Source organism: Condylura cristata, unplaced genomic scaffold, assembly GCF_000260355.1.
Source record: "Condylura cristata isolate star-nosed mole 26May11 unplaced genomic scaffold, ConCri1.0 scaffold00009, whole genome shotgun sequence".
Taxonomy (NCBI): Eukaryota; Metazoa; Chordata; class Mammalia; order Eulipotyphla; family Talpidae; genus Condylura; species Condylura cristata.
In genome coordinates, this window is record NW_004567110.1 from 58,154,452 (window position 1) to 58,178,656 (window position 24,205).

General features: G+C 35.6%; 1 protein-coding gene across 3 annotated transcripts in view; it reads left to right on the forward strand.

The window, feature by feature from the left end:
• ATP6V1H (ATPase, H+ transporting, lysosomal 50/57kDa, V1 subunit H) overlaps positions 1-24,205 on the forward strand; it is a 93,352-nt gene that overhangs the window by 41,025 nt on the left and 28,122 nt on the right. For all 3 annotated transcript variants that reach the window (XM_004679879.2, XM_012723070.1, XM_004679880.2), the window contains 3 exons: positions 162-354; positions 9,555-9,733; positions 11,893-12,018. In XM_004679879.2, coding sequence (XP_004679936.1) covers positions 162-354; positions 9,555-9,733; positions 11,893-12,018 — 498 coding nt within the window. The remainder of the gene's footprint in view (positions 1-161; positions 355-9,554; positions 9,734-11,892; positions 12,019-24,205) is intronic.

Here is a 24,205-nt window from a genome sequence, read left to right on the forward strand (position 1 = left end):
TGTCTTAGGGATTAAACTAGCTTGTTACTGCTGCTGGAAAAGAAACTGAAAACATAATTCAGATAGATTTGTTGCCCTACTACAAAAAGCGAATAATCCATTTTTTTCTTTCTTCGTGTGCCATCATATTGAAATTATTTTTTAAATCTGTTTCCTTTCAGCATAATGGGAGTTTTGAGTAACAAGTGTGGCTTTCAACTCCAGTACCAAATGATTTTTTCAATATGGCTCCTGGCATTCAGTCCTCAAATGTGTGAACACCTGAAACGTTATAATATCATTCCTGTTTTGTCTGATATCCTTCAAGAATCTGTCAAAGAGAAAGTGACAAGAATCATTCTTGCAGCATTCCGTGTAAGTATTTTGTAGCTTTAAAAAAAATGTCTCCGTATAGTTATAAAACTTGAACATGTTGTAAAACATTACTAATCCGTGTTTATGACATGGGGGAGTGGAACAGGGGTGAAGAATTAATTTAACTGGATGAAATATGTGAGTGATAGAATGCTTGCAAGCAAATATATTATGCTTAAAAAAAAGGAAACCCCTTTTTGTTATAGCGTGTTCCAACAGACTGTAATTGAAATTTTTCTCTAAAGGGGCTTTATTTTGTATCTGGTCGCCTTATATTTCTGAAGCAACTTTAAAAGAGGTGTTATTATTTTGAACAGTGAAGTTACCCTACTAGGATATTAGGATTTTGGTGGTTATCAAAGTCAGCTTCCTCCATTGAATAGGTGAGGAAGTTGAAGACAGGATGGGTTGGCGGATCCATGCTAGAATATAAATCCTAAGACTTCTGGCTGCTGGGCTTTGTGACACAGAAATATTGTTAGGAGCCTCCCTGGTGGCACAAGAGGTTAAATCTCAGCACTATGAAGTTATTAGCAGCCACTACAACATGAGTTTGATCCCCAACCAGGGCTGCTTCCCTCAACAGTGTATTTCAGTCAATCTCCCTGTTCTGCTCCCCACTGTCTCCGTGTTCTGGTAAATCCACTCACATACCCCCTGTCCCTGACCCTGCACCTCTGGCCTACACACCAGTTCTTGTATGCATAAATAAATTTAAAAAATCTTAAAAATATTTAATATTGTTGTTTTGTTATACAAAGTCAATGGATTTGCTGCTGTAATTATCTGTTGGTGGCATTAGAATTTGTATGGCTTCTAAGGGCATTAGAATTTGTATGGCTGACCATTCTTAGTGTCTACTAAGAATGTTGTTCAAGAGTAGGAATGGTGTTCACACCTCATTTAATGCTTGCTGTATGCTATGCATCCTTCCAAGGCTTTCCATTTGATAATTTATTTAATGCTCACCACAGTCTGAAGATGTGACAGTTGTTGTTTTGTTAGTGCATTGGTCATTAGTAATGGTTGATCTCCTTTTTTTACAAATGTGGTTACTGAGACAGCACATTGTTAGCAGGTGGTAGACATGCAAATCCAAATTATTGGCTTCAGAATCTGTGCTTCTCACAGATTTCTGTTCTTACGCTTTCTTTAAATAAACAACAATGAAAAACATAGTACAGCTGTATTGCAAAATTTAAATAGCTTAGACATCACATTTGTCAGATATAGTCACTAACATCTTTTGGATTTTTATAAATACAGAGAAAAATGTGTAAGTAGATGCGTCATTTTGTTTTGTATTTAAGAATTAAAGTGGCACCATATTAATACTGTTCTATAATTTTATCCTAAGCAGTATGCAGTGACTGTTTTCATTTTCACTTACATAGCTCTTAAGGATTCTTTTTTTTTTTTTTTTTTTTAAAGATTTCTTTATTTATACATACAGAACTGGGGTATGGGCCACAGGTGCAGGGGCAGTGAGAGGATTCACCAGAGACTGAGTGGGGAGCAAAACAGGCAGATTGACCTGATACAATGCTGAGGGGAGCAGCAGGTGGGTCAGGAGAGGTCTGCTGCGCCATGTGGATCACCTGTTTGGGGGGGTGGGAGGGATTGAACTCGAATGCATGCTGAAGTGGCTTTAGCTTCCTAATGCTGTGCTTTAACAGCTGTGCCACCAGGGAGTGCCCCAGGATTCTTTTTAATGGCTGTATTCCACTGGGTTAATATAAAGTGGTTTATTTTAACCAGTGTCCTATTGATGAATGTGTAGGGCTATTTCTAGGTTTTTTTATTGATTGACTGGAGACAGCTGACTCCTTTACTGAATGGATAGGAATTGCAGGGGGCACACTCAGGAGCTGTTGATGGTGTGGGAGCTATTCATTTTCACTGGTTTCCGGCAGGGCAGGATGGCAGGCATGTGCAGTTAGGGTGGCTCTTGCTTATGAGTGCTGCTGAGGGTGGCCTCTGTGTTCTTGTTAACAGTGGTCTGCAAGTAGGAGGTGACAGGCTTTTGCTGCCCGTGAGATCTTATGATCTCACTATACCTCTGCCATCAGCCACCTGCCCACATCTGATGGTGGATCAGCCAGTTGTAGCAGAATGAGTTGTGGGCCTTGAGATTGGGTTTGGTGCTATACCTGTTCTTGTTCCTCTAGCTGAGGAAAGGGCAGTTCCAGCTGTTATCCAGGGCAGATGTGGTAGTATGCATATCCAATGTGCAGCCATGGTAGTGGCTTCTCTTTCTGTGGTGGCTTGAGATAGAAAGAACAGTTTTTTTTTCCCACATATATTTTAGTGATCTTTAGACTATTAAATTATTTGAAAAGTAATCATTTCAAAATTGTATTGTTAATGAATTAACAGCATTTAAAAAATAATTTCATCAGCCATTTTTTTCTATCCAATAAAATGCTTATTCATATCATTAGTCTCCTTTTAAACCTAAACATTTGACATATAGGATCTCTTTTTTGAATGTTTATAGTTAGTGACAACAATAATAATAGCTAATATTTATTGAGTGCTTATTTTGTGTTAGATATTGTTCTAATTTTAAATGCTATGCATTTAATTTTCTGGTTGCACTAGGCCACCAGAAATAATTTGCCAAAATAGCGAGGAAGTGGTAGAGGAATTCAGACTCAGTTGGATGACTCATGCTTGCTAATCACCTTGCTAATCTCTCTTTAATGCTGAGACTAAGATGTTATAATTTACTGAATGGTTTTTATGCATTGCCATATTTAATCTTCATGATTGCACAATAGTTTCTATTATTTTTTATGGTTGAGTAAATCAAGACTTAGTGTTTCTATGATTTTTTATGATTGAGTAAATCAAGACTTGGTGATTAATTTCACAGTTAGTAGGTGATAGGATTGGAATTTCAGTGAGGTCTTTTCTCCGCAACCATCCCTTCAAAGGAGTCAGCTTGTCCTTTGAAGGTTTACTAGCTATGGTCCTGTAAACAGACTGGGAGAGGTATGTTGTCAGCACACTGAGATATCTGCAAAGGAATTCAGTTATGGACATTAAACTAATTACCACCTAGGGGATCTGTATTATGGGAATAAACCTCTGCTTCCAGAGCTGGTAATAAAATGTTCTAACATATATGAGGCTAATGGTGATGATGCCACACAGAATGCTAAGAAAATTGGACTGCTACCAGAAGGTAGATAATGAAAAATAAGAGCACATTTCAGGATGCTCAAAGCAAAACCAGGAGGACTAGCATAAAGGAGAAAAAGTAGAAAATAACACTTGACAGGAATTTATAGACTTTGAAACTCAAAGTGTATTTTGATACATCTTCAGGAAAGTACATCTTAATAAGTATTGCTGCAGGAGCTTTCCACTGTAGATTTTTTCTTTTTATTGAAAATTGGTATTTAAAGTGAAATGGTGACTTATAATTGGGAAATTGATATTTGGAAGCATTTTACTCTTTAGTTTGCTTCACAGATTGGTGACATACTTTGTTTTGTCACTTGTTGACAAGTGATTGTTTTATGAACTATTTTTTTTTTAAAGATTTATTTATTTGTGCATACAGAACTGGGGTACAGGACAGAGGCTCAGGGGCGGTGAGAGGCTTCACCAGAGACAGAGTGGGGAGAAGAACAGGCAGATCGACGAAGTACACTGCTGAGGGGAGCAGCGGGCGGGTCAGGAGAGGTCTGCTGCGCCATGTGGTCACCTCTGGGGCTGGCGGGAATCGAACTCATGTGGAAGCGGCTTTAGATTCTCAGTGCTGTGCTTTAACCCGCTGCACCACCAGGGAGGGCCCTGTTTTATGAACTTTTTATAAAGAAATGTATACTTTAAGTAAATATATTGTACTATGAGCTTTTGGGGTGATTTCCAACTGTGCTTGTATAGCAAGTGTATTTTGTTCAATTAAGATGTAAGTGAAGGGTAACTGCCGATGTGATGGACATGACAAGTGAATTAGAAATAGAGCCTAAATATGTAACTGAATTGCTTCAATCTCCTGATGAAACTTGAATAATGGAGAGTTGCAAAGAAAGTGGCATGTATGCTTTTTGTGAAGATGCTGTGAACATTGACAACCAAAGTATTAGAGTATTATATAAATTTAATTAATGAGGCAATGGCAGGGACTGAGGGGATTGACACCAATTTTGAAGGAAATTTTATTGTGGGTAAAATGCTAACATTATTGGATGCTACAAAGAAATCTTTCATGAAAGTGTCAGTTGATGGGACAAACTTCACTGTTGTTTTATTTTAAAAACTTGCCACAGACACACCAACCTACAGTGAACACAACACTGATCAGTCAGCAACTAACACCAGCAAAAAGAGTACAGATTGTTGAAAACTCAGGTGATATTAGCATATTTTTAGCAATAACTTATTTCTAAATTAAGTTGGATACTTATCCGACTGAGTGCAATGTAAACATAATATACATGGACTGAGAAACAAAGTAATTTGTATGTCTCACTTTATGGCTCTATTTGCTTCCTTGTGGTTATCTGGAGCTGAACTTGGACTATCTCCAAGTAATGCCCATACTATATGCTGGCTGGCGCATGAGGAAGAGTAATTTGCTATTGTAAAAATGTATTACATCGTTACAACTCAGTATCTACTTTTCTTGTCTGTGACTGTCTAATGGAAAGTCTTTATTTTATTAAACCTTTCTATTCCAAATGAAACACCTTACATTTAAGAAAATGCAAATAGTTTGATCTTACATATAAAAATAGTGCTGTCTTGTGGTTAAGAATAAGATCCTATAGAAAACATTTATGCGTGCTATGATATATGTGTTATATGATAATACACTTAGAAAAAAGCAGATGTGATGTGAGATAAATATGAGCACATAGCAGGCTTATAGTAAGTATTTGTGACTGTAGGAGAGATTGAACCAAAATACTGAAATAGGGTAGTGGCATTGATTTTACTGATATTTTTATTGGCTTCTATATTGACTAGTTAAATTTGTTTTAAAATTTTGACTGTTTTGTTTGGTTCTTCTATTTTAAAGCATGATGATAATAACATTCTATGATGAATATATTGGCTTGGCATTACTTTTAAATTGAGAATAAACTCATTTCCAAGTCTTCTACATCTAGGTTTCATGAGTATGTTAAGATAAATGTTATAATTAGAAATTTATTAAAATAATCCACTCAACAAAACACATTGCAAAAATCAATTCCAAAGGGACAGAGCCCTGATTTTCTGTTTGCCCAGTTTCTGTTTGGAAACTGTTCTAAACTTGACATGAAAACTCTTTTCCAAAAATGAGGTATATTATATATATGCTCAACTATTAGGAAAGAGTAATCTTTCACTCAGTGTTTTTGCAGTTAGATTAACCTAGAAAGGTCTTGGATGATATTATTATTTGTTGCTATTATTTCCATGACTTTGATTTTTGGGAACTAAAACATCATTGTTTGCCAGAGTAATTAATATGGAAGCAATAGTATTATAAATACTTTCCTCTTTATGTTAGTTATGTTTTCAGTTTTTATTTTTCTAAATGCTGAAGATAAATATTTTTTTCTTTTGTTAATTTGTTGATAGGGTAACTTTTTGCTTTAGGTAAAATACAGGTGTGGGAAAAAGAGCTGTTAAAAGTCAGGATCTTAAAGCTAACAAACTATAAATTGAAAACATTTATGGGGGGTGAGGAAAAGGATCAAAATGAGAGTGAAGAAAATAAAAGTCTGTGGTGATGGTTCATGGGTGTCTTGGTGGTGGGAATTTTATGGGAACAACTGCGAAGAGAAATCAAACATTGTAAAAAAGTAAACAGTGAAGGAAGGAAGGAGGGAAAGAGATTTGTTTTTACTGTTTCGTTGCTTCAGACTGTATCTCAACATTTGATTAAATAATGTGAAATCAGATTCTAGTAATTTTGAGTAGTGGGTTGGGATTTAATCTAAAGCTCATCATAAGCAGTTATACACATAAGGTGTATGGTTAGCTGTTCTGTTTGAGCCTTCTGCAAACCTTCTTATTTTGTTGTTGTCCAGTTCCTATTTCTGCATTGGAAGCAGGTATCTCTAATATTGTTATAAAGGTGTTAGTTGGTGTTAGTTTAAAATTCTTTCCTCCTTTTTATCCCTCCCTCTTTTCTCTTCATTATCTGTTCTCTCCCAACCCCTCTTTCATTCATGGATTATCTCTTCACTGGTATGTCAGTGCATCTCATGTTTACTGAAGACTATGTAACAGTGTGCTCCTTAGAGTATGCAAGGACAAATAAGACAGGATAGTTTTTCTTAGTGTTTTTTAGTCATTATTTTCACTTTTCTTTAATTATTTTTTATTGTGGTAACATTGGTTTACATTGTTGTTTGTATTTTTTTTTTTTAAGATTTATTTGTGCATACTGAACTGGGGTACAGGCTAGAGGTACAGGGGTGGTGAGAGGATTCACCAGAGACAGAACGAGGAGCAGAACAGGCAGATCTACAAAGTACACTGCTGAGGGGAGCAGTGGGTGGGCCAGGAGAGGTCTGCTGCACCATGTAGTCACCTCCCGGGCAGGTGGGAATCGAACTCATGTGGAAGTGGTTTTACATTCTCAGTGCTGTGCTTTAACCCACTGTGCCACCAGGGAGGGCCTGTTGTTTGTATTTTGAAAGTATAGGATCTCTCCCTACCAGTAATGTCACTATAGCATTCCTACCACCAGAGCAATCATAGTTCAGCACCCTTGTCTATAATCCTCCCTTCCTTCTTGTGTACTCTCCTCCCATCTTCTCTTCCTCTGAATATCTCAGTTCTATAGTCTTCTTTCAAGGACTAGTTATGGAGTTTGGCTATTTCTGATCCTTTGCCTGCTTTCTGTATATTCCACATGTAAGTAACACTACTTGGTGTTTGTCTTTCACTTTCTGACTTACTTTCCCTAGCAAAATCTTTCCAGCACCATTCATGTTTGTGTACTGTTTAAATATGTGTCTTTGATGGCATGACTTCAAAAAGTCATCTTGAAGGATATTTACAAAATATAAAGCCCAAAAGTCACAAGACTTGACAGAACTAAGCTGAGATGCTCAGTTTTTCTGTTTACCTGATTTAGATTGATTATTTTTTAAATTATTATTACTATTTTTTAAAGCGAGGATTCACCAGAGAAAGAGTGGGGAGCAGAACTGACAAGTACACTGCTGAGGGGAGCAGCAGGGATGGGTCAGGAGAGGCCTGCCACACCATGTGGTCACCTCCAGGGCCAGGATTGAACTCATGCTGAAGTGGCTTTAGCTTCTTAGTGATGTGCTTTAACCCGCTGTGCCATCAGGGATGGCCTAGATTGATTATTTTTAATGGAATTTGAAAAGTAAAATAATTTATATCTTATTTTCCTTTCAGTGTGGTGTTTTAGAGTGTAGGCATTTATAAGGTGTGAATTCCAGTACTAGATTCTTAGGAGAGTAGTTTGAATTTTAGAGTTATTTTCTCCATTTCTGAAAGGTAGGTAGTAACTTTAACTCTTTTCTATATTGAGTTTAAGGATTGAGTAAGATAACAGATGAAGTGACTAATAATAGTACACATCCAAAGTGTATTTATCTCCTGGTTTTCCCCCCTCCCTTTAAATTTCCTACCTTACAGAGTTGCATTCTTTTTAAGTTAATGTTGAACCTAGGCAAAGATCCACTGCTGCTCTGTTTGATTTAAAAGAGGAAGTGTGAATATTTTAGCAAAATTTATAAATTTTGTTTAAACTTTCTTTGTAGTTTAAAATTTTGCCTTCAATGCATGGAACTTATGCCGATTTCTGGGTTTATAATGTCTAATTTGGATTTCAGATTATTTAAAGTAGATCCATTGCGTCGACAGGAAGATTTGTTTTTTGGACTCCCCTGTTTTTTGGGATAATATGAGTGAATATGCTAAAGGCTAAAGGTCAGAAGAACATCTTTAGATATCTACAACTTTGATGTACACAACTGAATTGAAACTAATAATTATAAAGGCATTTGATTTAGGTTGTTAACCTGTTCATCAAAAATGAAGAATGATATTTCCTATTTTACTTTGGCATTCTAAATTTTCATAGCCTTTAAGAAAGATTTAATTGATGAGTTTGTTTGAGAATAGTCTACTTATGTATATTCCTTCAACTTCCTGAAACTCAGGAGGAAATTTTTTTGTGCTGCGGATGTTAGGAATTCTAACTGAGCTGCTGTAAGATGAAGAAATATAGCAGCTACTGTTATTTTTTCTCCCATTTGACTGGCAGGTGCTGACCTCAAGGCCTCTGCAAAAGTTATTTTATTGGTTACATTGACCTGTCAGTCTTTAGTTCCTAAAATTAATTAGTATGTTTTGAGGATGACTAAGACATTGAAGATCATATTTGTTGTCTAGAATTTTAAATGTTGTGAATTTTATTTCTGTTTGATTCTTGAGTGCCTACATAATGTACATATCCTAAGGTAAACTACATTTCTTTAGTTGCAACATTTTTGTCAGAATAACTTAGGGAAAAATATCACCAAATTGAATTTGAATTTTCATTAGATTAAAATTGATATTGTGTTTAACTCACTCTCCCATACATGTATATTCAAACACAGACTTGGTCCTACATACATTTTCCTGTGAAGATAGTTTATAGTCATAATCCTTCCATGGAGGCCAGCTCTACTTTGAGTGTAGGGAGCTGATTTTTTTGAGGTTTTTTTAAAAAGATTTATTTTTGCATACGGACCTGGGGTACAGGCCAGAGGTGCAGGGGTGGCGAGAGAATCCATCAAAGACAGAGTGGGGAGCAGAACAGGCAGATCAACGAAGTACACTGCTGAGGGGAGCAGTGGGCAAGACAGGAGAGTTCTGCTGTGCCATGGCCTGGGATCGAACTCGAACTCGAACTGAAGGGACTGTGGCTAGCTTGTAGTGCTGTGTCCTTACCCTTTGCACCACCAGGGAGGACCCTTTTTGGCATTTTCATAGTTTTACAAACAGAAAAATCACAGCAGAATAATCAGAAATTTGCCTGAATGTCATAGAACTTTTTGATATGGGATAGAAGCTCATGGAAAAAAATTAAGGATTTGCAATGTTGTTGTTCATTTAAATGTGATATTTAACATATCAATAGAAGAGAAGGGTGTAAGAGGAAGTACAGAGGGCTAAGAACAGCACATAACTAATGATATGGTTCCTCATTATGTCTCTGTTTAACTCAGAACTTTTTAGAAAAATCAACTGAAAGAGAAACTCGCCAAGAATATGCTCTGGCTATGATTCAGTGCAAAGTTCTGAAACAGTTGGAGAATTTGGAACAGCAGAAGTATGATGATGAGGATATCAGTGAAGATATAAAATTTCTTTTGGAAAAGCTTGGTGAGAGTGTCCAGGATCTTAGGTATGTTATCCTTTCTACTTATAAGACTGAGTGTATTAGGCTTCATTTCAGTGGCCTAGTATTTAGAAAATTCTAATTTATTACTATCTATAAATTCAAAAGATTTTATTCAAACATTGTATCCTCTGTTATAGACTGAAGGATATCACTATGGCACCAGTCAGCCAGAGCTTGTGTGTTATTTCTTTTGGGAAGATTCCCATCATTTTCTGTTTTAAATCGGACTGGCAGTTCTTCACAGGATGTTAGCACCTTCCTGAAGCCCCTGGATAATCTTCCCCTTGGTTAGGAATTGTTTTAAGCAACAATGGTTCTTAATTTGTTTGTGGAGGTTTGCCCAGATATGGAAAGAATATTTTTTTTCTTGCTTATTTGAAGGTCTTATTGTTATTTTTTTATATTAAAAAGTTATACAAATAATGTTTATGCAGTAAAGAAAAGAACATCTTACAGAGTACAGATGGGACTCCATGTCATTCTTGCATCTTCCTGGCACACGTGCACACACCCATCTAGATGGAGTTCTACATAATCTTCTGAACCTTATTTTTTGTTGTTTTATAATACCTTGAAATCTTTCCCATTGACACACACAGTCTTAGCTTTTGAGTACTGATGCATTTTAAAAGAGAGTTAATCTTTAGAAATAGATCTTTCTTTGCAGGTGGGTTTGGGAGCCAGGTGGACTCCTGTTTGAATTATTTGACTACTTTCTCTGTGTGCCCTTGAACAAACTTCTGGACTTTTTAATGTCTTTTAGTTTTCCTTTTGGCAAAATAACAATAAAAATTATAACTTTTTAGGTTTAGTTCTGAGGTTTCAAATGGCCAGTAAATATCTCATGGTGGTATGTATTCAGAAATGTAATTACCAGATAATTCAATGCAGCCGGTAATTGGAAGGCTCAGAAGCTTTTATAAGATGGAGGTATCATCCATATCAGTGGCTTATAATGGAGTTTTATGAAGATAATCATGATTTTCATCTTTCTATGAATTCAAATATGAGTAAGTTAATGGTAATGTTATAAGCATCCAGAACAAAGTTTTTGTAAATTCTATTTACTTTATAATAGGTATCATTAGCTTTGTTAATATTACAGAAAAAATAAAGAAAATGAAGTTATTATAAAATATTTTTAAGTCAGATTGATAGTAAGCTTTCTAAATTAATCTGTGTTAACCAATTATTACTTTTTTTCATGTCGAATGTAGTAATTTGTAAAGTATTGCTGTTCACATAAAGATAATAGGGTGAAGCCTTCAGTTAAAAGAAATGTGTATGTTTTTGCTATTATAGGTTTAAGATATAAAGAAATGTTAAAAGATATTTTAAAATACTAGCTTCTCATGTGAATAGGCTATATAGCAAAGCAAATTGCTACTTTATGCAACAGGATACTCTGATCAACTTAACCAGCAAATCCTAGTTATATTGAGTTACCAATCAGTTTTTAAATGGCCATTCCTTTTTAAGATTTTTCATTTGAAAGAAGTACATGCATGCCTTATATCTATATACTAACTAGTGCCACTAACAACTTTTAATGGAGTTTTGAATTAATTGAATGATTTCTGAATTAAAGTATGTTACATTGTGTTGTATGTACATAGGACTTAATCTATTTGCATTAATTCAGCTAATGAATTAACCCTACTATATTGGTAATCATACTGTAAAATATTGTATCAGTGCTTATATTTTCTTTTTGTAATGCAGTATATTAATATTATAAGTACTCTACCACTTTATTTATGTTAAAGTAATATAATTTTTTATAAATTTACATTATATATATTTAGTGATTTGGTAAATACAGTATTTTAAGTCACTTGGTATAGAACTTTTGCTATATTATGTGATAATCTATTGTTACATATTAACACATACATGAGGGTAAGGATTTTACAAATCACATGGTCTTCTCAACACCTCACGATGAACATTCATGTTAGATAGGAGAATTGGACCTTAATACCGTCAATAAATTTCATGTTTTTTTATAAAGTTATTTAAGCTGTTTAACATTTGTTTATTTATTATTAGTAGTTTGCTAATGTACAAAGGATGACCAGTTTTTGTAGGTAAGTTATCGTGGATATATTGTACTTAAATTTAGAATAACTAAGGTTCTCATAAACTTTTAATTTTTTTAATAGCTCATTTGATGAATACAGCTCAGAACTTAAATCTGGAAGATTGGAATGGAGTCCTGTGCACAAATCTGAGAAATTTTGGAGAGAAAATGCTGTGAGGTTAAATGAGAAGAATTATGAGCTTTTAAAGTAAGTTTTAAATTCTCCTTTGTACTCTTAATACTTGTTCCACATCCTCATCAACATGTTTTTATCACTATTATAAAAATTTTAGATAACTTTAATTTGTTTTTTCTTGCTCAGTAATGTGAATGAGTAGCTTTTCATAGACATTTTAGTTACTGTCATATCTTTCTTCCAGGAGAGGTGCCTGTTCAAACATTTTTTTTTTTTACGTTTTATAGGCATTCTTTATGTATTCTGAACATGAGTTAATGGTCATGTCTGTTTACCACAGGTATTTTCTCCTATTCTGTCTGTCACATACTGTTTAATTTTAATGTATCTCAATTTATTAATCTTTCCTTTTATGGCCACTAGTTTTTAGTATCCTATGCAGGAAGTTTTTGCCCATCCAAAGTTATAAAAATATATTTCTGTGTTATTTGATGGAAGATTTTTATTGTTTAACATCTCACTTATATCTCCATTCCATTTCGAATTAGTTTGGGGATAAAGCAGGGATCAAGATTGTTTTTCATGACAACTCTTTAATTGAACGAGCATCATTTATTGAAAATAACATTTTCCCCACTGCATTGTCTAAAACTGTTTCTGTTTAAATGAGATATCAGTCACATGCCACATAATTCTCCCATTTAAAATGTTCAAGTCAGTGGCTAAAGAGCAATGTTGCTGGTGTGATTGACAAGTTGATTATTTACTTTAATGAAATTTCAATCAAGTTAAATAGCTCATGTTGTTAGTGACTTCAGTTTGAGTCTGGTTTCCAAAAACACAGATAGAAACAGTTGTGTGTTGCAAATCAGGTTGCCAGTAAACTGACCTCACTGTCAGCGTGCTTTTGGTTTTCTCAAATTATTTATCTTTGTTTTTATGACTTTCCACTTCAGGACATGTTACTTTTGTATAATTCTGCATGTTGTTCTTTCCTTTGGGTTTTGAAAACTTGAATGTGATGGAGGGAGGATTTTTACAAATTACTATTCAAGTATTATATATATATTTATTATGTTATGTCTCAAGAGCTTTCTGAAATACATTTGTGATTTCTGGCATGTGGTTTTAAATTTTATGGTTCCTTCAAGTTACTCCCTTTATCTTTTTATGACCCTTCATGATTTTTCTTAATAATTAGAAGCAATGGCATGCAAAATTTTAGATTTATTTCATGCTTATGTGATGGGAAATTTAAAGTTAAAAAATTTTTTATTTATGTTTACAGAACTGGGGTACAAGAAAGAGGTATGGGGGTTGAGAGGATTACCAGAGAAAGAGTGAGGAGCAGAACAGGCAGATTGACAAAGTACACTGCTGAGGGGAGCAGCAGGTGGGTCAGGGGAGGTCTAACATGCCATGTGGGTCAGCTCCTTGGCCGGGGATTGAACTCGTGCTGCAGTGGCTTTGCAAAGCTTCATAATGCTGTACTTTAACCCATTGCACCACCAGGGAGAGCCCGCTAACTGCTTTTTAAACACGTTTGTTGAGATAATATTGGTTTACAACACTATATGTTTTAGTAATAAAGGTTTTCATACCTCCAAAAGTATGTTACCATAACAAGTTCACCACCAAAGTACCAAATCTACTATATGGTCGATTGGATTTCTGCTCCATGTTGCTCTCATTACCCCTCAACCCCCCGGCCCTTCTGGTAACTTCAGTACTGCAGTTCTGAGGGTTCGTTTTAGGTTGGCTTTGTCTGCTCATTTGCTTTGTTTTTATATTCCACATATGAGTGAAATTATCAAGTATTTGTCTTTCTCTTGATTTATATCCTTTAGCTTAATCTCCTCCAGTTCCATATAAGTCGCTACAAATGACAAGGTTTTGTTTTCATTTTTATATGAGTAGAATTTGATTGTGTATACATAATACATATTGTATTTTATTTTTTACATCATTCTTCATTTTATGTATTTTTCCATCTCAGTTGTAATCCCCATGGGCTTCCCACCACCAGTTCACCCGTGTGTCATCACCATAGTCCAGTGCACTCTTCCCACCACATACTGTATTTTCTTTATCCACTTATCTGCCCTTGACACTTAGTTTATGTAGCTTGGCTATTGTAAACAATGTTACAGTGTGAATTAGAGTTTTTGTGTTCTTGGCTGTAGATACTTTGGAGAGAGTTTGTTGGATCATGAAATACATCTTTTTTAAAAAAGATTTATTTATGCATACAGAAGTAGGGTACAGGCCAGAGGTGTAGGGAGGTGAGAGGATTCACCAGAGACAGAGTGGGGAGCAGAACAGGCCAAATGACAAAGTACACTGCTCAGGGGTGCGGTGGGCGGGCCAGGAGAGGTTTACCATGCCATCTGGATCACCTCTGGGGCAGGGATTGAACTCTTAGTGCTGTGCTTTAACCCGCTGTGCCACCAACGAGGGCCCAAGAAATACATCTATTTTTAATGATTTGAGAAGTCTGTACACTGTTTTCCATGTGACTGAATCAGTCTGTACTAACACCATCAGTGGACAAGGGTTTACATTTTCCATTCCCTTACCAAGACAGGTTGGTTTTGGTCTTAAGTGACAGAGGACTTTCTTACAGGTGTGAGAGAATATCTCATTGTGGCTTGCATTCCCTAATGATAACTGGTGATCTTGAGTATATTTTCAAGTGTCTGTTTGTCTTTTTTAGACAAGTGTCTATTTAGGACTTTTGCCCATATTTTGATTCAGTTATTGCTTGCTTTTAGTTGAGTTGTATGAGTTGTTTGCAGGTTTTGGATATTAGTCCCTTGTTGGGTATGGGAATGTAAACATTTTCTATTTTGTAAGTTGTCTTTTTACTTTAATGATAGTTTTTTTTTGTTGTTGTGCAGTAACTTTTTAATTTGATACAGTCTGACTTGCTTATGTTTGCCTTTATTTTCCTGCCAATATAGTCAGGTCCTGAAAGATCCCTGAAGGCAATGCTGTGGAGTGTTTTCTTTTATGTATATCTTAATGGCTTTTGACTTTTAGTCAATTCTTTAATCCATTTGAATAATATTTTTTTTGGATAGTATGAGATAAAGGTCATTTCATTTTTTTGTTTGCATATGGCTGTCCAGTATTCCTGACCTCATTTGTTGAACAGACTTTCCTTTCTTCATTGAATGTTCATAGCTCCTTTTGTCATAATGAATTGTTTATACAATTTGGGTTTATTTCTGGAGTTTCAATCCTATTTCCTTTTATAGGCATCTTTTTATACCAATACCATATAAGTTTGATTATTGCTGCTTTGTCATATAATTTGGAGTCTGGAAATGTAACACCCTTATTTACCTTTTTCCTTAGAATTGCTTTAGCTGTGGGATCTTTTTGTGATTCCATACAAATTATAATTTTTTCTGTATTTCATTGAAGAAAGCTATTAAAATTTTGATAAGGGATGTATTAAATATGTATATTGCTTCAAGTAAGATATCTGTTCTAAAGATGTTACTTCTTCCAATCCATGGGCATATGCTATCTTCCCATTTCCTTTTTTTAAAATATTTTTAACTAGGTTAGCATTTTTTTTTTTAAAGATTTATTTATTTGTTCATACAGAACTGGGGTACAGGCCAGAGGCTCAGGGGTGGCGAGAGGCTTCACCAGAGACAGAGTGGGGAGCAGAACAGGCAGATCTAAGAAGTACACTGCTGAGGGGAGCAGCGGGCGGGTCAGGAGAGGTCTGCCACGCCATGTGGTCACCTCCAGGGCAGGCGGGAATCGAACTCATGCAGAAGTGGCTTTAGCTTCTCAGTGCTGTGCTTTAACCCGCTGCGCCACCAGCGAGGGCCGGTTAGCATTTTTTTTTAATATTTTCATTGTTCAGGTCTTTTCCTTTCCTTGTTAAGTTTATTCCTAGATACTTATTTACTTTTAATGTAATAATAAATGGGATTGTTCTCATTTTGTCTCTTCTAGTTCATTGTATGCATGTAGGAATATAATAGACTTTTGTATATTGATTTACTGCTACTTTATTACACTTATATTTATCATTTCTAGTAATTTTCTTATGTAGTCTTCAGAGTTTTTTGTATATTATGTAATATTTTAAAAGTTATACTTGTTAAGGGACGGGGTGAGAAAATAATAATAATGATAATGAGCAGTTATATACCAGAGACATTTTATGGGGTTGGAATGGGGAATGAGATCAAAAACAGTGGGGCGTGGGAAATGCACTGGACTTTGGTGATGGCACATGGGTGATTTGGTGATGGGAAGCCCAAGGGGATTATAACTGAGATGGAAAAATGCACAAAATGATGGAAAAATAAACTATTGAAAAAAAGGGGGGGGAAAAAAGTTATACTTGTACTTCATTCCCAATTTGGATTCCTTGTGTTCCTTTCTTTTGCTTAATTGCTATAGTCAGCACCTTCAATACTGTGGGGTGAATAGTAGTGGTGGAAGTTGACATCCATATCTCAGGCCCAATCTTAGGGGAAGGCTTTTAGTTTTTCACTGTGTGATGTTAGATATTGATTTGTTATAGATAATATTTATTATGTTTAGGTATGTTCTGTACCCTTTTTATTGGTTATTTTAATCACTCATGGACACTGGATATTGTCAGAAACATTCTCTGCATCTATTAATGTGACCGAATATTTGCCTTTCTTTTTGTTGATGTGGTGAATAACATTATCTGTTTACATATGTTGCATCCCAAGGAGAAAATCTGACTTGGTGATGGTATATAATCTTTTAACCTGTGTGAATTCATTTGCACAGAATTTGTTGAAGATATTTACCTGAGTGCTCATCAGGATTTTGATTTCTAGTTTTCTTTTTTAATGATGTTTTGCCTTCTTTTAGGATCAGAATAATGTTGGCTGGCAAAATGTGTTTGGAAGTTCTCATTTTGTTATAAAGAATTTGAGAAGGAATGAGTATTAATTTGTTTTTTGAAGTTTTGGTAGAATTCACTATTAAAACTATGTTATTATGGGCTTTTCTTTTACAGGATATTTTGACTGCTGTTAGAGTTTCCTTGCTTGTATTTGGTCTGTTCAAATTTTTTATCTGTTGCTGATTCAGTCTTGGCAGGTTGTATGAATTTTTGAATTTATCCATTTCTTCTATATTTTCCAATGTTTGCATAAAGATGTTCATAGTAATAATTTCTGAACCTCTGTATTTCTTTGACTTTTGTTGTAACGTTTCCTCTTTGATTTCTCATTCTATTTGTAAGAATTTTCTCTCTTTTGTTCTTAATGATCCTAGCTAGAAACTTGTCTTTTTTTTATACTTAAAGAAGTAGCTTTTGGTTTCACTGATTTATTTTTCTTTTTGTTTTCTGTTCCATTTATTTCTGTTTTAATTTTTATTATTTCCTTCCTCCTGGTGGCTTTTAGTTTTGTTTTTTCCTGGTTCTTAAAGATTTGAAACTAGATTACTTTTTTGAGCATTTTCACTTTTAATACTACTTTTGCAGCATTTCATAGTTTGTAGTAGTTCACTTTTAGTTTTTATTCATCTCCAAGTATTTTTCAACTTCTTCAATTTTTTCCATTAATTTAGTTGCCATTTAATAGTGTGTTATAAAATCTTCATGTTTTGAAGTTTGTTATCATTCGTTTTGCAGTTAATTTCAAGCTTGATACCATTGTGATGAGGGAAATAACGCGATATGATTTCATTCTTCTTGAATTTATTGACACTACTTTTTTGACTCAATAAATGGTCTATCCCTTGGAAAGTTTCCATGTGCACTTGAGTAGAATGTGTAACAAAAGTTTTTAGGGGTACAGTATTCTGTAAATATTTTAAGCCCACATTTTCTAATCCCTCATTCCAACTGTTGTTTCCTTGTAGATTTTCTGTCTGATTGAGCTGTCCATTGATGTGAGATGTTAAAGTCTCCTTTTATTATTGGGCTGCTGTCAATATCTGTTTTAAGGTTTGTTAGTAGTTGCCTTTATTTGGTTCATATAAAAACTGATGAGTGTTAAAAGTGTTAAGTCTTTCTGAATATATTGATCCATTTATCATTATATAACATACATCTCCTTTTTTTTTTTTTTTAAAGATTGATTTATTTGTCCATACAGAACTGGGGTATAGGCCAGAGGTGCAGGGATGGTGAGAGGATTCACCAGAGAGAGAGCAGGGAGCAGAACAGGCAGATTGACAAAGTATATTGCTGAGGGGAGCAGCCGGCAGGTCAGAAGCAGTCTGCCAGCCATGTGGGTCACCTCCAGGGGGAGGGGGGGATCAAACTCATGCTGAAGTGGCTTTTAGCTTCTCAATGCTATCTATGCTTTAACACGCTGTGCCACCAGGGTGGGACCATCTCCTGTTTTTTTTTTTTTGTTAAGTTTTTTTCATTTGGAAGTCTGTTCTATGTTACATGGCTGTCCCTGCCTGTTTTATGGTTCCATTTGTTTGCAAGAATATTTTTTAGTTTTTTTTTTTTTTACTTTGAGCCACTGTTTATCTTTGGATATCAAATGGATCTTGTGGAGAAGGCACTGTGTTGGGTTTTGGTTTCTAGTTTATCAACTACTAACTTCCATTTTGGTTGGTGAATTCAGACCGTTGTTGTGTAGGGAAATTATTGGTAGATAAGTATTTATTGCCATTTTCCTACTAGCTTTATAGGTTTGTTTATGTTCTTTTGTGCTAATTCTCTTTCCTTGCATCTTTAAAACAAGTCTTTGTGTGGTGTTTGGATTGTGATTTTGTCTTGTTTCTGTTCTATATTTTTGTTCTGAGGTAACCCAGTTATTTATATAGCCTATGTTAAATTGAAGACAAGTTAATCTTGACTTTCTTATACTAGCTTCCATTTGTACTTCCTTCTACCCACACCCATAATTTCCATTTTTGCAATCTTTATGTCTCTGTCTCCTCTAAAAAATTATTCATTTCATGTTTTGTGCCAGGCTGGTTTAGTGGAGATTGACTTCTTAAGTTACTGTTTGTCTTTGAAGATCTATACACTTCCTTCAGTTCTGAATATTTAATTCTGAATATTTGCCTCGCTGGTTAGAGGGTTACTGGTTTGAAATCTTTTCCTTTCAGCATGTTGAAAATATCATGCCATTCCATTCTGGTTTGTGAAGGTCTTCTGAGAAATCTAATATTCCTATATGGGTTCTCTTCAATATGGCTCTACTTCTGTCTGACTGCTTTTTCTTTATCGAACTCATGCTGAAGTGGCTTTAGCTTCTCAGTGCTGTGCTTTAACCCGCTGCGCCACCAGGGAGGGCCTATTTACTTTTTTTAAAACTTGGAGTTAGAGGCCCTCCCTGGTGGCGCAGCGGGTTAAAGCACAGCACTGAGAATCTAAAGCCACTTGTGCATAAGTTTGATTCCCACCTGCCCCGGAGGTGACCACATGGCGCGGCAGACCTCTCCTGACCCGCCCGCTGCTCCCCTCAGCAGTGTACTTCGTCGATCTGCCTGTTCTGCTCCCCACTCTGTCTCTGGTGAAGCCTCTCGCCGCCCCTGAGCCTCTGGCCTGTACCCCAGTTCTGTATGCACAAATAAATAAATCTTTAAAAAAAAATAAAATAAAACTTGGAGTTAGATATCATATGTGTACATGTTCCACTCTTCCTCTAATTAATCTAATTCCTTTTAATTAATTTCAGTGACTGCATTCTCTATGTAATTATTGTTCAGGACTTAAAAAAAATATTTTCTATGTCCCACTTATAGTTCTTGTTTTGTTCATCTATTCTCTTAATTTCAGTAAGTATAATTAAGAATATTACGTTAACATCTTCATCTAATAATTAATAATTAATAGTTAATTCTGTTCCATTGGGAATTTTCTCCAACGTTTATTGTGACCTATCAACTGGAGTGAATTCCTGTTTCTTTATTCTGTTTGATGCTCTGTGACTATTTCTATTGATTAATCTAGACTCTTTTACTTTTTAGTCCTACTAAGATGATCTTTCATTAGAATTACAGGTCAGTGTGTTGGTCAGTAAGCAGTACTTTCTTTTGTTGCATTGGTAGAAACCAAACAGCATGAATGGAGCTCAAGAGCTAGTGCATGGTGAGGTCCAGGAATGCAGCCTACTTGGTGTAGGCCAGATGTGTGTGGAATTTAGCAATTGCTGCAAGTAGATTGACAAGGCAAAGGCCTCTCTTGGTGTTGCAGCCACATGCAGCCACAGCTGGTTTTTATGGCATAGAAACTCTAGGGTGAGCAGAATAAGCCAGAAGGCTGTGGATTTAGGTCACAGTCAATTGCTCAGAAAACTGCAGATTATATATTTGTTAGCCTGTTTAAATGCTTGCCAAGGCCAAATAGTAGGAAGGTTTGGTACTTCTTGGGGCCATCAGGATAGCCTAGGTGCCATCTGCTCAGCAGCTGCCTCGCACTTGCCTGGCTGTGATGCTTTATGAGCTTAAGTAAGCACCAGGGATGTGGTCAGTGAAGTAGTCTTTTGGGTCCACCATTCTGGTTCTGCGTACATCAACTCCAGACCTACCCAACAGTCTGTTCTTTTGGGGAGGGAGAAAGGTAGGACTTGCTGATCTGCAGTAGGCTGGGGCAGAGACAAAGTCTTGGTGGTCCATGCCAGGGAAAGGCACCAGGTGTCTTTTGGCACAGAAGAAGCTGCCAGCAGCTTGAGGTGTGTTGCTCAATTCCTGCCTGGCACTGAATATTTTTTATAGCAGATGGGAACCCAAGGAAATCTCAGAAAGTATAGACCAGGGAGGGGTGTGTCCTTTTTGAGATGCCCATCTGACTACCCAGAGCTCTAGATAAGTCAGATCCAAGCCTGTTCAGCTGTCAGTATTTTTAGAGTAGGCCCAGGTCAACCAACTATAATGGGCTTGGTTAAGATTAGTAGAGTAGGTTTTGTAACTGGTAGAAATTAAGAATTGTTAGCTAGGAGCAAATTTCTGTTTTTACTAAGGGTTGGGGAGAAGGAATTCCCAGCCAGTAGATATTCTGAGGAATTCAATCTAACTACCACCTCTAGCTTCAGGTGGCTCACCCCATCTTTGTTTAACAGTGCTATAGACTTGGGCCCCATAAATCTGAACATTTTTGCTCTATTCCAGACTCCAGCATGATAGGTGTTGCTGGTTGCTGAGGCGGCTTATAGTGGCTGCCTTCTCTGCCACTGCTGGCTTTGTGGCCCAGTCTTCCCTCTGCTGACTCAGCTAGTGCCGCCAGCTCATCTTCAGTAATGCTGATGATTAGGTAATCAAGTGTTCTCCAATAATGAGGTGATATGAAACACTAAACTTTTTGGATGTCCCCAGGGAGATATTTTCCTGAGAATGCTAACATGTTTCCTGGGCATGACCCTGAAGTTTATTATTTTTCTTTATTTTTTTATTCATATAAATTAGCATGGGGATGATTGACAGGAGGGACATTCTAAAGCTACCCTTAAAATTAGATGATTAAATAAATACAGATGGAATCTTTATTCTGTTTTTAAAAAGTACAGTGTCTACTGGCCTTTTTGTCTGTGGAGAACTGGACTTATGTCAGGCTCTGACCCATTTTCCAGATGTTTCTAAACTTAACAAGTATGTGATTTAAGTTAATTTTTTTACTCTTTCGTTTTTGAATGTGATAGTATTCAGAAAATTTTGAATTAGGTATATATTTTGAATAAGAAAATAATTGTGAAATGTAAGAATTAGGACAGATGATAAATAAGAGAAAAGCAAAAGCAAAAGGTGCAAACTAGTTTGTGAAACCGAGGAACAACATTGTGAAAGAGAACAAGAGCAAATTTGTGAAGTGACCTATTAGGATCATAATTAAATTCTGTTTTGGGTTTGAATAGACACTTTCCAAAATTAAACTTCTAGCAAATATCAGAGCCAGAATTTACTTTTGGTCTAACTCCAGAGTGGTGGTGTATTATTTTCTTGATCTGTTTGGAGTATTGTGGTTAATATGATGATAAGTGAATTGCTTGGATTATGGTTGATGAACCTATTGTTGATTTAACAATTGCATTTAGAGGTAGAAGAAACTCTTTGCTTAACCACAGAATCTCCCTTTGTTGAACTTACTCTTTCAAAACTCTTTTTATTGATCATTTGAATATAGAAATAGAAAGCATGCTTAATAGATTTTCAGATAATAATACAGTAATATATTTTATCTTCACAAGAAGTTATTCAGTGAACTAAGTGAACCTATAAAGCACAACCATTAAAATAACTTGTTTCCTAACTTTGAGAAGAAAATCTCTATGATTAAAGAATCTAGTTCTAATGTACTTTGAATCTGACACTATTCCATTCAAGTGTTAATGGTCTAGGTTGGGTTTGTCATTCAGCAGTTCTAATAGGTGTTCAGGTGAGAGTGGTTTGCAGGGCTGGTTTGCAGGGATCTCAGTCCTATGAAGGACTTGAGTCTTTGACTATGCTTTAAGACAGGCATTGGCAAACATTTTCTCTAAAGGCCCAGTAGTAAACATGCCTGTGTGAGCCATTCTCTCTCACAACTACTCTTTTTTGTCCTTGTAGCACCAAAGTAGCCACAGACACTAAGAGAATTAATGAGCATGGCTGTATTCCAGTAAAACTATTTATAAAAACAGGCACAGATGAACTTGAGCTGTAATTTGATGACTTCTGGTTTAAGGTATTCAGAAGAATTTGTTATACTTTCAGGGAGCCTTGTGTTAATATTCTTATTTCAAAAAAGAATCATTGGCATTTCAAAATAATAAAATAACATCCAAGTAATTTAGTCTTTTGAAATTATTAAAATGTTTCAAGTGAATTAAATTGAACTTAGCTTTAGAATAATTTGCAAGTTGGCCTTTTATAAAGAATGTGGTTTAAAATTTTAAAAGTATAAGTATACAGGAAAATGGACTCAATGTCTTTATTTTTTCTTAGTGGATTGTTATGTGCTTAAATTGAATGATCTGCCATCAGGGTACTATTGTGCTTTGTGTGGGTGACACTCAGCAAATAATTTAGCTCTCAGTTTCAGTACTTGTTTTGTCCTTAGGCAGATTACATAACTCCTCTGGATTTTATTTCTTTGTTTATGGGTTATTGTGAGGAATAAATTTACACAGTTTGGAACTTGCATGTGTATATTAAATGCTTATTTCTTATATTTAGAAGTGCTGATTTCCCAATTAGTCTGAAAGATAGGAGACATGTAATTGCTTCATAATGAAATTACCACTTGATTGAAACAGTGTTCTTTATCAGTGCTTCCTGTTGTTTATACATACTACATAGTTTTAACTATTTGATTGGCTAAGATGATGAAAGAAAGATGGCAGAGAAAGCTTAAACTACAATCTTAAGGTTGCATTACCAAATAAATGTACTCTAGAAATAAAGAGCCTCCCAGTTTGCCTGCTGGTTTTCAAAAATCATGCAGATTATCAACATTTACCCCTTGAAGTATTTGACTTCGTGCAGATGGTATGAGCAAAGATAGTTGTGATTCAAATTGTTTTCTAGTAAAGACTAAGAATAAGACATATTTTGCATATTGTAAATGCTTTTATGCAGATAACTAAGTGGTTTCATTTTTTCTCAAATATTTGAAACTGAAATGTAAACTTAATGTTAAGTTCATAGTTGTAAGGGATAATAACATCATGAACATCTTGAGAATATTAGGTTAACTTTTTTTCTAAATTGTGAGATTTGTTAAATATTTATGTCTAAGTTATTGTTAAACAGCATGGGGCCAAATCAGTCAGGTACTCTTGAAGGTCTCCAGAACTCAAGACATTTTTACTGTCTTACCTCAAATTCTTCCCCATGGTAAACAGAATCAATAGGCATTATACACTCCTGTCCATAGACTTGCCTAGGTAGAGGAACTTAGATGTTGTCACCACCTTAAATGAGTTAGTTCATGACTAGTCTTTTTACTTAACTGATCTTTTAATTACTATTTATTTGGGATCGTTTAAATGACTGAATCTTTCTTTAAAATGATTTATTTATTTATGCATAGAAAGATTGGGGTGTCAGTCAGAGGTGGGGGTCGGAGTGAATGGAGAGGATTCACCAGAGACAGAATGAGGAGAAGGACAGGCAGATCTGCTGAAAAACACTGCTGAGGGGAGTAGTGGGCCAGACGAGAGATCTGCTTCACCATATGTGAGTTAACTCCCTGGTGAGGAATTGAACTTACAATGCTAGGTCATAGCATGTTAGCACTGAAACTTAACCCCTATGCCATTAGGGAGGACTGGCTGAATATTTTTTAAAATTTGGCTATTTTATTTCACTG